The following is a 13,719-nucleotide window of genomic DNA, read 5'->3' as shown; positions in this document are numbered from 1 at the left end:
TTTTACATGTAATTTCACATAGACGATAAATAAATATATGCTCGAGATATATTTTAATATTTCACAACGTTCGGACATATATCAAAGCGAAAAAGAATAAGTCCGAAAAATCCGAGATGTTACATGCTTCTTGACGGAAGGGTATTAAACCAAAGTCTGGCAGGTCCTACCAAAGTTTGCATGAACATGTGACAACACTCCGCGTTGTTCCATCATTCCACATTAGCTGCTCCCGTGAAGATCTTAAGGTGATCCTCAAGATCTTCCGTTCCATCATAGGTTTTAACATTAGCCGGCATCTTGATTTTTGTTTGGAACACAAAGTTTGCTATTTGTTCAGAGAAGCATGACAAGGTTGATGGCTTGTAAGATTGGTAAGGTTCCAAGTGTATCAAGTCTCCTGTATTAGTGGCGATGATGCTTGGAGCTTGGGTTACCACGGGATGGCTTATGGCAGGGAAGCCTTGAGAAGCTTGCCATTGTAAGCTTCCTGGTCATGGTTGGCCATATTGGGACATCATCAAGGTGGCCATCTGAGGGTATGTCATTTCGGGCAACATGAGACCTGGTTGTAGGTAAGCTTGAGGCATGGAGCATGTAGCTTCTACCATACGTGTGGTTATCATGCTTCTTGCCAGAGGTAATGACATTAAAGCTTCTGCCAGGGTGGTGCTTGCTGGGGGAGGTACCACATCAAGTGAGCTTTGAAAAAACTGTTCCATGGTGAACTCTCCCGTTCCATTAGGGGTTATGGGTGAAGCTGTGGGGCTTACCATTTCCTGAGGAGAGCTTGAATTTTCATATTCTCCTATCTGCGAGATTCTAGGTCCTTGAGCATTTATTCTCGATGGAGAAGGTATGCTTCTGTTTAACGGGAGAGGCATATGGGAGAGTGTGACCTCAGGTTATTCATTATAATCTAACCCTATCCTTATCCCCTTAGCTCGCTCTTCCTGAGCATAACTGTTCATCAACTCCCTACGCTGAAGGAAGTTCCGTTTACCCCTACGGCGCCATATCTATCCTTTCCACCGGAAGGATAAAATCACTACTATGGGAGAATGTTCCACTTCAAGATGAGGGTGGTATTTGGAACTCAAAGGATTGTGATGACATGAAGATGTTTCAAACCCTACCTGAAGATGTGACGATTCATATGGCTAAGTATTCAGAATCGAAAACTGTTTGGGAAGAGTTAAGAGTTCGTTATATTGGTGCAGAAAGAACTTAGAAAGCTTGTGTTCAAATTCTAAGAAGATTTAGATGGATTGAAGATGGGGGAGACCGAAAGTATTGATGATTATGCAGCAAATTTGGGTGGAGTACAATCAAAGTACAAGAGCTTGGGAAAGGTACTTGATGAAGAGGTTTTGATAAGAAAATTCTTGAACTCTATGCCGGATAAATATTTACCTATTGTTTATTAAATGGAGCTACTCGCAGACATCGAAACAATGGCGATTGAAGATGTGGTTGGACGTTTAAATGCATATGAAGAAATAAACAAGTTCAAGAATGTGAATGGAAGTTCATCCCAAAGTCAGCTAATGTTCACCCAAACCGAAAAGAAAGTTGAAAACTACCGCTGACGTGGTAGAGGCTGTGGAAGATACAACGGGCAAGGAAGAGGGAATCCAAGATGGAATAGTGAATGTGAGAATTATGAAGGGGGTGAAGATCGTAAAAGGATCCCTGAAGAATGGCAAAACAGAAGGAAGTATGTAATGTGCTACAATTGTGATAAGATTGGGCACTACTCAAACGAATGTAAAGAACCGAGCAAAGGGAGTGAAGAAGTGAATTTGACAAAGAAAGAAGATGATATTGATCCTTTTATGTTCATGACAGTTTGTTCAATAAAGAAAGTAAGTTTGAATGAAGAAAGGGTTATCTCTGGTGTGTTTGAAAAGAATGAACGAACGTGGTACTTAGACAATGGCGCAAGTCATCATATGCCAGGGAAATAGTTTTTTACTACCTTAGATGAACAAGTTTCGGGTCAAGTGAAGTTTGGTGATGGATTCGAGATCGAAATAAAAGGTAAAGGTAATATGACCGTGGTCAGTAAGACTGGTGAAAAGAAAACGTTTTGTGATGTTTTCTATATACGTAAGTTGAAGACCAATCTTCTTAGCTTGTGAAAGTTGGATGAAGAAGGATATAAGATTGAAATAGCCAATGGGACATTGAGGCTATATGATTAGAAAGGAAGATTGTTGATGAAGGTTCAGAGAAACCTGAATAGAACGTACAACATCAAGCTTCATGTATGTTGTAACCATATTAGATTTGAAGTTGAAAAGAAAGAAAGTCATAATGTGAAACCGATTATGAAATTGAGGGACATTTGGTTTGGAACGATCCCAAATGATTTGTTTGGAGTTCGTGAAAGTATTGGTCAAGAACGAGTTTATGAGAAGAAGCGAGTTGAGAAAGAAAATAGCAACATGGCTTCAAAGTTAAGCACTGAAGGAACGAATGCTAAGTTTAAAGAATCGGTGAAGCAAATATGTTATAGTCAGTTGAAAAGGAGGAACAAATGCAAGAAGAAATACAATTCAAAATTAAGGGGGTGAATGAAAACTTGATCTTGATTAGTTAATTGATTAAAGTTCGGGGTTTGTTTTGTTAAGTTTTATATTAATTTGTGTTTAGTATGGTAAGAATATTATGGATTATTCTAGAATATGTTTGTCTTGTTTTTCAAGTTAGGTTTGTCTTGGATAACAAGTTTAGTATGTATATAAATATGGCCTAGATTATTAATTTTATTTGATATAGTCAAGAGAAGTCTCTTCTCCTTGTATGTTAGTGAAGTTATGTTCGTTTGTTAAGTTCGTTTGGTTATACGAAAAAAGTCGAGGGTTGTTATCCCAATATCTCGTGTTTGTTTGTTTGATCTGATTGTTTGATTTGTCTGGGCCAACAACTTGAACACAAGATAAGATCCATTGAACACTAACATAAACAGAGCCAAATCATTTAAATTTTTATTAAAACCGACTGAAGTGACACTAGTGTGATTTGTTTTGTCAGAAGTTATACATGCTATATGATATAAGGGAAAATGACCAAAATGTACCTTCTTTAAAAAGATATTCTAAATATGTCCCCTACAAAATTAAATTTCATATTTGTCCATTTAGTAACATGCCGCCGACTCTACGTTAGGAGTTCGAGATGACATTTTCTTAACCCGTCGCCTCCCTGTCATGTTAGCTCAAAACCCGTCGTCTCAGCGTCATGTTAGCTCAAAACTCGTCTTCTCACCGTCACGTTAGCTCAAAACTGATCGTCTCACCATCATGTTAGCTTAAAATTTAAATTTAATATATCTTGTTATATAAACAATTATATCTAAACAAGGTATACATAAAATGATTTTGATTATATGCATGAGTTTTTTTAATTGTATTAATATCCAAAATCCAATATACAAGAATTTAAAAACCAATAAAATTAAACATGGTGGGAAGACGAAGAGTTTTAAGCTAATATGACGAGGAGGCAACGGGTTTTGAGCTAACATGACAGTGAGACGATGAGTGTTGAGCTAACACGACGGTGAAACGACAAGTTAAGAAACATGTCATCTCGAACTCCTAACGTTGAGACGACGAAATATTAGTAAAGGAACAAATATGGAATTTAACTTTTTAAGGAACATATTTAAAATTTATCTCTAAAGAAAGGATATTTTAGGAATTTTCCCATGATATAAAGTTTGTTTTGTAAAGACGTATGATGTAACAGACTGATAAGTATGTGATTTGCAAAAGATAGACAACCTGAATATTCTAGTGTATTTCAGCCTTTAATCATGGTTAATATTCACACACTCATGAGATAAAGGTCCATTGGACACTAACATAAACATATCCCAACCATTTAGTTTTTTTTTTTTTTTTTTTGGTGTTTCGTATTTTTGTATAAACGTGCATGTAATGTATAAAAAAGAATCATTAAACTAATTTGTTCATAATTTTTTCCCAGTTTTAATTGATTACCTACACCCGTGTGGTTTATATGTGTATACAATATCTATATTCTCTACTAAAATGCTACAAGTTTGGTCACTTTTCATTCCTATAATAAACCTCATCATTTTTAATAAATTTATAATAGTAAAATAATAGTTATCATTCTTAAAATTTATGCTTTAAAATTTGTTAATTTAATATTTACTTCCCTTTTATTCAATCATTTTATATTTATAATTATATTTTACTTTACAATTGTTTTACAGACTATTGTACAATGACTGTATTAGTAGAGTTTAACGGGTTTATTGTTTCTTGTATACTGGTTATTTATTAAATATTGTATTTTCAAAAATTACGCGTGTAATACACGGGCCTCAAACTAGGCACCTGTATATGACTTGTATATGTATAAGTTCCAAAGATAAATAAAATATATTCATATAACTTTTTGTTCAACTTTTAGGAGAGAGTGCATTTCAGTCATATTTTTATATTATACATGTGTCTGCGCGATACAGTGGGAACACATACAATTGATGATAATGGTTTGATTTCAATTTCTAACGGTTTTGTTTTGGTTTTCGATGACCAAAAACCGCTACTAATGGTTTAATTAATAAACCATCGAATCCGGATCGCAAACACCGCTACGTAAATGTTAATATTTTTTAACTAAAAAAAACTAAAGCAATATCATACTCAAATTAGAAAGAATAAAATTCTCGTTTTTATGGTGCCAGATTTTTATAAAAATATTAGCGTATGAAAATATTATAACCGTTTAAAAATCGTGGGTGGAAGTTGGATTAAATGTGAAATTAAAAAGAATATATTGTTAAAAGTTAAACAACTAAGGTTGTAACTAATACTAAAATTTACAAAAACTAATTAAAGTTGAGGGGTTAAGATTGTAACTATGTTTAGGGAAATAAAGTTTAACGTGCATCATATTTTCTAAGGCATTGTGTAGTGGAGTGGCTACAAAATGGGGCGATTAACGTCATGTGACGCCCAGTCAGCAAAGGGTGTGTTTTGTTTTTGAGTGTAATGATGTTGTAGTCATAAATCACACACACACACATATAATATTAATAAACACACACACAAACAGGCGAGTAATTCTCCTCGCCACCCCCCCCCCCCTTCTCGTCTCAAAAAGGGGCGGTGTCCGTGCCCCTTATCACCCCCATCGCCCCATATTTGTCGCCCAATAACTTTGCCTAATGGACTATTTTGTCCGTCTTCAACATGATATGTAAGTTGTACCAATTGTTAGTTAAGTAGTAAATTACTTAAAACTTAAGTATCTTAATTTGCCGATCACTCATACATTATATATAGTATAGATTTTAAAAAATAAGATTAGCAAATAAATGATTAGCTCAATTAATGAATACCTCACAAATTAACTATGTTATGTGACTGCTAAAACTTTGTTTAAATGAACAAATTCAACTGAGATCACTCCTTATATGAGTAGCACACAAATTATGTTAATACTTACACCCAAATTTGTATACTTGTAGTTGTATATACCTGGTTGTAAGGCTTAGCCAAAGTAGCAGCATTATCACAAAATAAAAATACGTGATATCGATTTTTGCCACAATAGAATATCGTATATCAAGTTTGTTAGCAAGTCAGCCTCTTTAGCCTTAGTTCCCAACATTCCAACAACATAGGTGGTACAGATCATGATAATTCTAAGACACAAGTTTGTATTCTTGTTGTATTGTGTGATATCGATTTTTGCCACAATGAAGCATCGTATATCAAGTCTCTTAGCAACTCAACCTCTTTAGCCTTAGTTCCCAACAACATAGATGTTACAAATCATGCTAATTCTAACACCCAAGTTTATATAGTTGTTGTATTATGTTATATTGATTTTTGCCACAATCAAACATCGTATATCAAGTTGTGATATCCAACTTGGTACCCTTCATAACATCCCCAAATTAACCAATGGCTCTTGAGCATTCAAGTTGTGATATTGTTGCACATTTATTTGGCACAAGTGTACACCTACATATGGTGTTTATTTAAAGCTATGGTGCTACATGAGCCATAACTATTAGGCACCTAAACAAACTAGGCATTTGAGAACTGTTTGGGAACCAATCGGCAATAATTTATTTAATAATTAATAAAAGAATGAACATAAATGCATGCGTCATTCGTTTATTTACATTATTCACACCCTGCTCCGATTGAGGCTCCGGCCTTCGGTTCCACATCGACTAGAGCTCCAACTCCACGAGATCTCTTATCTAACCGTCTCTCTTCCCTATGCTAATCTCCGATTACTCAATTACAGCCTACATAGCATCCACCAGCTATGGTAATACACGATTTCAAGGTAATACCAAAGTGTTCTGAGTTTGTTCTTGCTAAATAAGGTTCAACCATTTTTTTATAAAGCGTGTTTGTTGTTTATTCTAGTCTAACCAATTCATTGATGTTTGCTGCCTGTTTACATTCATGAACTATTTCTTTAGGCTTTGAATGAACATGGCACATTTTCTTAAAAGTTTTGTTTAATTATATGTTCGTATTCGGTTAAAGATAATCAAATGACCACCGATATGCACTTAAAAATTGGACTAGTCGACACTCTCATTAGTATTTTAATTCTTTTGTTGTACAATAGTTTTAAAACAAAAAGTCTACCTCAAAACATAAATAGTTATAAAGTACTTAAAACTACAAGGGTATTCGGGGCATATGACAGAGCACCCAAGCTTCTTCAATCGCCACGAATGAATCCGCAAACCGATCGGGCCAAAGCGAATCACTGGGGTGAAACACAATTGAATGCCCAAACCAATTCACTTTCACCATTAAAATTCCATTTGGTTTGACCAAACCCATCAACAAGCCGGAGCTCATTACCAAAGTGATGCAGAGGCGTTGCCAAGCAAATCAATGTGGCCGAACCTGAAGCTGAAGAAAGCCCAGAACACCCAAAAACCTCATTTGTTGGAAACTCTAAAACTTTGACATAATTTACTCACTTAAAAACAAATAAAGATGAGATAAAATAACACTCAAAGCCAACAGCTTTATCAGAACCCAGCCCCGTTCATATAAACGTGTTTGCAAAACTGATCCTAATCCCAAACCGTGTCAGAAAGGCACACCTGTCTGTGTGTGTTGCAATCAGACACAAGATTTGTACTCAAAATACCAGACATCAAGTTTAACAACAAATTAGCCATATGATATGAATGGCAGGAGTATCACACAAGAAAATTAACTCGTCTTACCAAGAAGATGATATCAGCAGTATACAACTTAATATCACCAGTTTATCATGAAACCAAAAAAGAAAATACACATTATTCTTCCCCCTTTCAATCTAGGCCAGATGACCTAGTACCTGTGTGCCAACTTCTCTCTTTCCTGATAACTCTTCACATACCTACAAGGAAAACAAGTGTACGCATTCAACAGCAATAGCATCTAATGCACAAAATAGAACCCACTAAATGTAGCATCACCATGGCTCAAGAAACACAAATAGCTCCTAAAATGAATCAGATTTAAGGATATTATTATTAATAGTACAAACTTGTAAAAGTGTTAATCGTGATGGGTTAACGAGTTGAATGCTAAAAGTGTTAATTGATATAAGCAGCAAACAACTCGAGGTCACAATTACATTTTCAACAGTATACTCTTGAGACCAAAAAAACACAAATCTTCTTAATTGGGATTGTGAGATATAATAATAACTGAAATCAAATAATAATAATAAAAAGGAAAGGAAGGGTGTATTACGTACGTGTAGGTGCCTAGCACGGAGAATAGCGCTGATCCAATTGTGGGTGAAATCGTTCCAGAGGCCGCTCATCACCTTCTGCTGGAACGGAGATAGAGCGTATGTCACCGCCTTTATCTTCACCGGAATCTTACCCATCCGATCGGATCTGATTTTGATTGTTGAAATGAAAAACAACCAACCCTAATTTGCTATTTATTTATTCTACGTCTTCGTTTTCTTTTGGCCCAATGGGCTTTCCACTAACCACGAGTATTTTACTAAAATGGATAAATATTATTACAATACTTCTCTTTTATCCCACGGGGTTTGTAAACGTTAATTCTAAAACATGTGTTAATATATATAATAAAAACAAATTTAGAATTTAATTAAAAAAAAGTTTTTTTTAACCTCATGTTGTGGCGTGGGATCATGTTAGTGTTACACCACTTCTTTGGATATACAAATTGATAGTTATATTTATATATTAGTGACTAAGTGTGGCAACCATATTACTGGAAACAATTTAGCACATCATGATCATTGAACTTCTTAATGATGTGGAACCCGGATGGCAAAAGCTTCAGCAAGAGCATCATATGCTATAACTTTAGTTTGTTGCTCATAATCTACACAATATGAATGACTTGTTTAACAACGTTTGATAATAATTTAAGTATTAAATTGATTTTAATATATATATATATTTTGGTTTAGTTATATATTTATGAAATATGTTAAAACTTAAAGTTATAAACAATGTATAAAGTAATGAAAGCATGATCATATAAAACATACTTGAATACATAAGATCAAAATTTAAACATTAAGGGTTTTTTTTTTTAACATAAGCCATAGAGAAAAAAAATGAAAGTGTGTTGGTTGTTTTATTCTTTTGTCGCCTTCATGTAGTGGTCGCGCTTCGTAGTGGTACCAATAGACTGCAAAAAACTTGTATTTGCTGTTGTATGTTATGAAGTTTTTTGTAACCTAACAAATGAAAGAGTACTACATGTCTAAATCCCACACAATATAAGTAACCATTGTTAAACTGAAGCATAAAAATCATGCTAAGAAGTTAGACAACTGAAGCCAAAAAAAACATGTAGGTTAACATGCAGGTACAAAAACTTCAATTTGTGTATACTTGAGTGTGCAATTTGTAAACCATTATATATTTAAGGCACAACTAATTAGTATTCATATAATGTATTGTTTCTTAGTTTCATTTAAATAAAATTTTCTTATGACACATGAACTACCACTTTTCTTGCAACATGTTACTAACAACTTAACGTTGAGAGCATTAGTAAAGACGGCTAAACAATCAGTAGAAAGAGAATAACCAATCATTAAAGAAAATATATACCAAAAGTGCTCATATTTAAGACAGTGTTTTGTTAACGAACTAGGTTATTTGTGTACGACACGGGTGTAAATATATAAATCGTTAAACAACAACACTCGAGGAGACAATAACATGATATATGGTTGTTAATATAACATATTCTAAACAAAAAGTTACTTCAACATACGTACAACCAAAATAACATTGTTTCTACCATTACTATTTACATAATACAAAATTGAAAATGATAATTTCATAAACAACAAAATATCTTTCGTTTTACAATTATTTTATAGATAACAAAAACTTGAAAATTAAAATTTCATAAATAACTAAATAGTTCCTTATAAACCACATTTGTAGTTTTATTTGTAACATTACCGTCCTTATCTAATATAAGCATTTTAATACAGACTCTACTCTTCACTCGTGATAAAGTCACATATAGCTGACCATGTGTAAACACGGGCTGCTTGGTTTTAAAAAGCGCGCTTAAAGCGCAAAAAAGCGCAAAGCGCCCTAAGGCGCAGGCTCCATCGCTTTTGTGTACATAAGGCGCACTCTGTACAAGAAGCGCAGCAGAGGCGCAAAAAGCGCACCAAAAAGCGCACAAAAAAGCGCAAAAAGCGCGCGCTTCATGTACACGACAACGTTTTGTGCATCCGGACGTTGTACACCAGGCTTTTGAGCCTATACTTATAGGTAAAATATATACTAAATCATATATAAAGCTATATATTGGGTAGTGATGCTAAAAAATATATGGGATACATAACAAATTTTTACATGAGCAGTTTGCGCCTCACGTACGAAAAGCTCGCCGCTTTTGCGCTTCACGCTTTGCGCCTTAGTTTTTGACCCTGTCGCTTTTGTGCACTTCACGCTTTTTAAAACCAAGACGGGCTGTCAAAGATATATTTCAACTCTTGCTAGTGATTGCCCTTGACTTTTGTTAATTGTCATTGCAAAACAAACCGATACAGGAAACTGTCTTCGTTTCAACTTGATTGTCAGTTTTTTATCAGTAGGAGTTAGAGTACTACGGGTTATATAAGTACGATGACCAATGTTAGTACCCGAAATAACCTTTATTTCGATAAAACGCCTCCCCAATTGAATAACCTGTAATCGAGTTCCGTTACATAAACCATTTTTCTTATCAATATTCCTTATTAACATTATTGGAATACCAACTTTTAGAATCAATTTATGATTAGGCATACCAGACATCTTTAAACCATTTAGAAAATCTGGTGAATGCAATGCTGGATCGAAACCAGGCCCAACACTTTTAGAGTTATCAATACTATCAGAACTTAGATACTCAACTTCTTCTCCCAGAAATAAAGTTAAAAATCGATCGTTAATGTCTTCGACAACCTCGTTTAAAGGTGCAAGTATAGGCCTTTCTTGAAAATATGAAATTTCATTAAAATTATCCAATAATGCTGGATATACAAAATCAATAAGCTCAGAAAGAGGATCGGATGAATAACCGATCAAAAGATCATCTAGTATTTCTATAATGGAATTACCATCATTGTCACCACCAAGTTTACCTTCCCCAAGTTCTAACAACCAATCTGCAAATTGGGCGGCCTCTTCAAAATTTGATGGGTCACAACCGACGGTTAACCTCGTGTTTTTGGTTAACCTAAGAACCTTTCACTTGGACCATATATGGGAGGAACTAAGTGAAGCATTAACAATGTCACTACGTGATCCATTTTGGACTACAGGTAGGATTTGACGAAAATCACCCCCAAAAACAACAACTCCCCCCCCCCCCCAAATGGATCTTGAGAACTATTACGATTACCAACTTTTAAAACATCTTTTAAACTCCTATCCAAGGCATCAAATGCATGTTTATGTATCATAGGAGCCTCGTCCCAGATAATCAGATCAGTTTGCTTCATTAAGTTGCAAATATCTGGATTTTTTGTTATTGAACAGGTAGAATCCTCAGTTAGATTTATAGGAATTAGAAATCTAGAATGAGCGGTTCTACCTCCCTCAAATAACAAAGATGCTATGTCGTTTGAGGCAACATTTAAAAAGATTTTCGCTTTCGATCTTATGGAAGCAGATAACGTCTTCCATAAAAAGGTTTTTCCAGTCCCTCCATAGCCATACACAAAGAAAATACCCCCTTCTTTTCATCAACTTCCATTACTTCATTATACACATTGCGTTGCTCATTTGTTAATGAATTATAAAGTCGTTCAAACTCACCTGTCATGACTTGTGTATCGTACGACAACTCCTCGTTCATAAAACGATTTGTTGATGCTGTTATAGAATCATCATCAGGGAAAGGCATTGTAGGAAAACAACGCAGACTACAATTATTTCGCAAGAGGAAGTTTTGAATTTCAAATAAAGCGAGGTTCTTTAGTTGGGCCTCTGAAAGTAACAAACCTGTATCGAATAAAAAACTTGTTACAAAGTTGTTTTTTATAAACATATTTCCTAATGTATTATAAATTTTTAAAAAAATAAAAGAAAATCATTTGACTCGTACGAATTGGAGAACGATAATGAGATACTCCTCATCTGGGTTGTCAGCAACATATTTGGTAAGTTGCTTCAGATAGTCATCCCATAAAGTGAGATAAATCTTATTGCCACTGGCCAAGAAAATCATAAGTTAACACAACTGAATTATTTGATTATACATGATAATTTATATTATTAATAATACCTCACCTCAGAAAACTCCATGGTTCTTCAATTCTGATGTTGTGACTCTCGGAAGAATGAGTTCTTGTTGGTAAAAAACCTGCTGACATGCCCGATTACATCCAGGATAAAATTCAAAAATAATGAAACATATATTAAACGGTCTGTTATATGTAAGGATTGAATGTAAAGAATTTAAAAGTATATAGTTAATAAAGAATCAAGGTAACCTATTGTTCCGTTTTGAGGTATGTTCTTGGCTTTGATATCATCAAAGGTAGCAAACGATAATCCATAAAGGTGACCTTTAAACTCATCGGTAATACAAAGACGAGTTGCTGATGTGAAACAGAGCTTGTGTGGGCTGTCAACATAACGGTATATTGACAGATTTGCACCAAGTGAAGGTTTTCGAACAATCAATGACTGATTCTCACCTAGCCAAACATCATGTTTCGGTATGCAAGCTTTCCTTACATATGCTTGCATCTTGTCACCCTTTTACATTATTAATACGACAAACAATGTAATTATTAAATATAAACAATGAGGAAGAAAAAAAATTACTAAAAACAATTGTATTTGTATAGAATAATACCATCTCATCTTGTAAAATCATTTCTATGGACCAATCCTCTCCGGTTTTATTGTTGTCCTTCAAACGCCATAGTCTGAGAATACGAACCTTCAGTACACAGTCGTTGTTGGAAACATCCAAATCCTTGAACATGGTAATGTTTGATGCTTCCATGATGTTGTGTGAGAAAAAATAAGATTAAAGTAAAGATTAAAGATTCAATAATTCATATTTATACTTTGAAGAAAATTAAAAAACCTTGAGAATGACACAAATATGAATATTTAGTAACGAAGTGAGAAATGTGAGATTTGCTTTATTCGGGTTATAGTATATATAGATAAACAGAGTTTGTTAGAAAATTTGAATTGTTAGATTAAAAGGAAATGTGTAAATATAGTAAATTTAGGGAATACAATTAGGGATTTCAAAAATGTAATTGATAATTGATATTTACTTAATTAGGTAGTAATAACCGAATATTAAATATTGTCAATTTAGAGAATGTAAATAGGGATTTATTTATAACACAATAATAATAATAACTGATGACTCATAACATATCAAAATACTGTTATTGATTGAATTTTGGAATATATTACACATTAAAAATTTAACATTTAACATTTAACAAATACCATAATTAAATTTGGAATCAATTACACAATAAACATAGGAAACATATCAATATGATGAATATCAATCAATTAAATTAAATGGCCGATTCATGTTAACAAAATTAGACACATTAAGTTGGATTTGAATTCAAATTGAAATCATTAAAAAGTTGTTAACTTATAGTAATGATATGAATCAATAAAAATCAATTACTGTAAATGAAATTTGGAATCAATTATACATTAAAAATTTAACAAACACCATAATTGAAATTTGAAAACAGTTACACATTAAACATTATACATTATACATTAAACATAGGAAACATATTAATTAACATAAAACAATTAACATTTCAACATAATAACCTAAGAATGTAAAATACTAACCTAGGTTAATAATCTAAATTATAGGTTAAAAAAAATTAACATAGAAGGTAATTGAAATTTGGAATCAATTACTAACCATTGATGTGAAGATATTATTAACTTACGGATATACCATCTTTTGTACAGTGGGATCTTCCATCATCTTCTCCAAAGCTTTAACAGACATAACCGATTCTTTTGTGCCTTTACAATATTAAATAAAACTAAATTAACATCTACTTTAAAACATCACAATAATGACACATAAATACTAACATAAGAATGTAAAATACTAACCATCGATGTGAATATATGATTAACAATCGTCATGGATCTACTGAAATCGTTTCCCGGATCTAATCAAATCAATCGTTGTTATA

At 33.6% G+C, this 13,719-nt stretch overlaps 1 protein-coding gene and 1 pseudogene across 2 annotated transcripts; both read right to left on the bottom strand.

Moving 5' to 3' along the window:
* Positions 1-7,181: 7,181 nt before the first annotated feature.
* LOC143615210 (cytochrome b-c1 complex subunit 8-2, mitochondrial-like) lies at positions 7,182-7,902 on the bottom strand (annotated as a pseudogene). Its single transcript, XR_013150430.1, has 2 exons — positions 7,768-7,902; positions 7,182-7,404 (listed from the first exon to the last, which is right to left on the bottom strand). The product of XR_013150430.1 is annotated as a cytochrome b-c1 complex subunit 8-2, mitochondrial-like (transcript).
* A 1,711-nt stretch (positions 7,903-9,613) lies between these two features.
* LOC143615209 (uncharacterized) lies at positions 9,614-12,527 on the bottom strand. Its single transcript, XM_077088391.1, has 6 exons — positions 12,375-12,527; positions 12,007-12,274; positions 11,330-11,515; positions 10,070-10,503; positions 9,881-9,997; positions 9,614-9,784 (listed from the first exon to the last, which is right to left on the bottom strand). The coding sequence occupies exons 1-6, from the start codon at positions 12,525-12,527 to the stop codon at positions 9,614-9,616; spliced, it is 1,329 nt and encodes a 442-aa protein (XP_076944506.1).
* Between the last annotated feature and the right edge of the window lie 1,192 nt (positions 12,528-13,719).

The sequence above is a fragment of the Bidens hawaiensis genome, unplaced genomic scaffold (genome assembly GCF_021521415.1).
Source record: "Bidens hawaiensis isolate Kalapana, Puna unplaced genomic scaffold, B.hawaiensis_p1.1 tig00042273_1, whole genome shotgun sequence".
Classification (NCBI taxonomy): Eukaryota; Viridiplantae; Streptophyta; class Magnoliopsida; order Asterales; family Asteraceae; genus Bidens; species Bidens hawaiensis.
The sequence above is the reverse complement of the archived record's forward strand: the minus strand, read 5'-3'. Positions and strand labels throughout refer to the sequence as shown.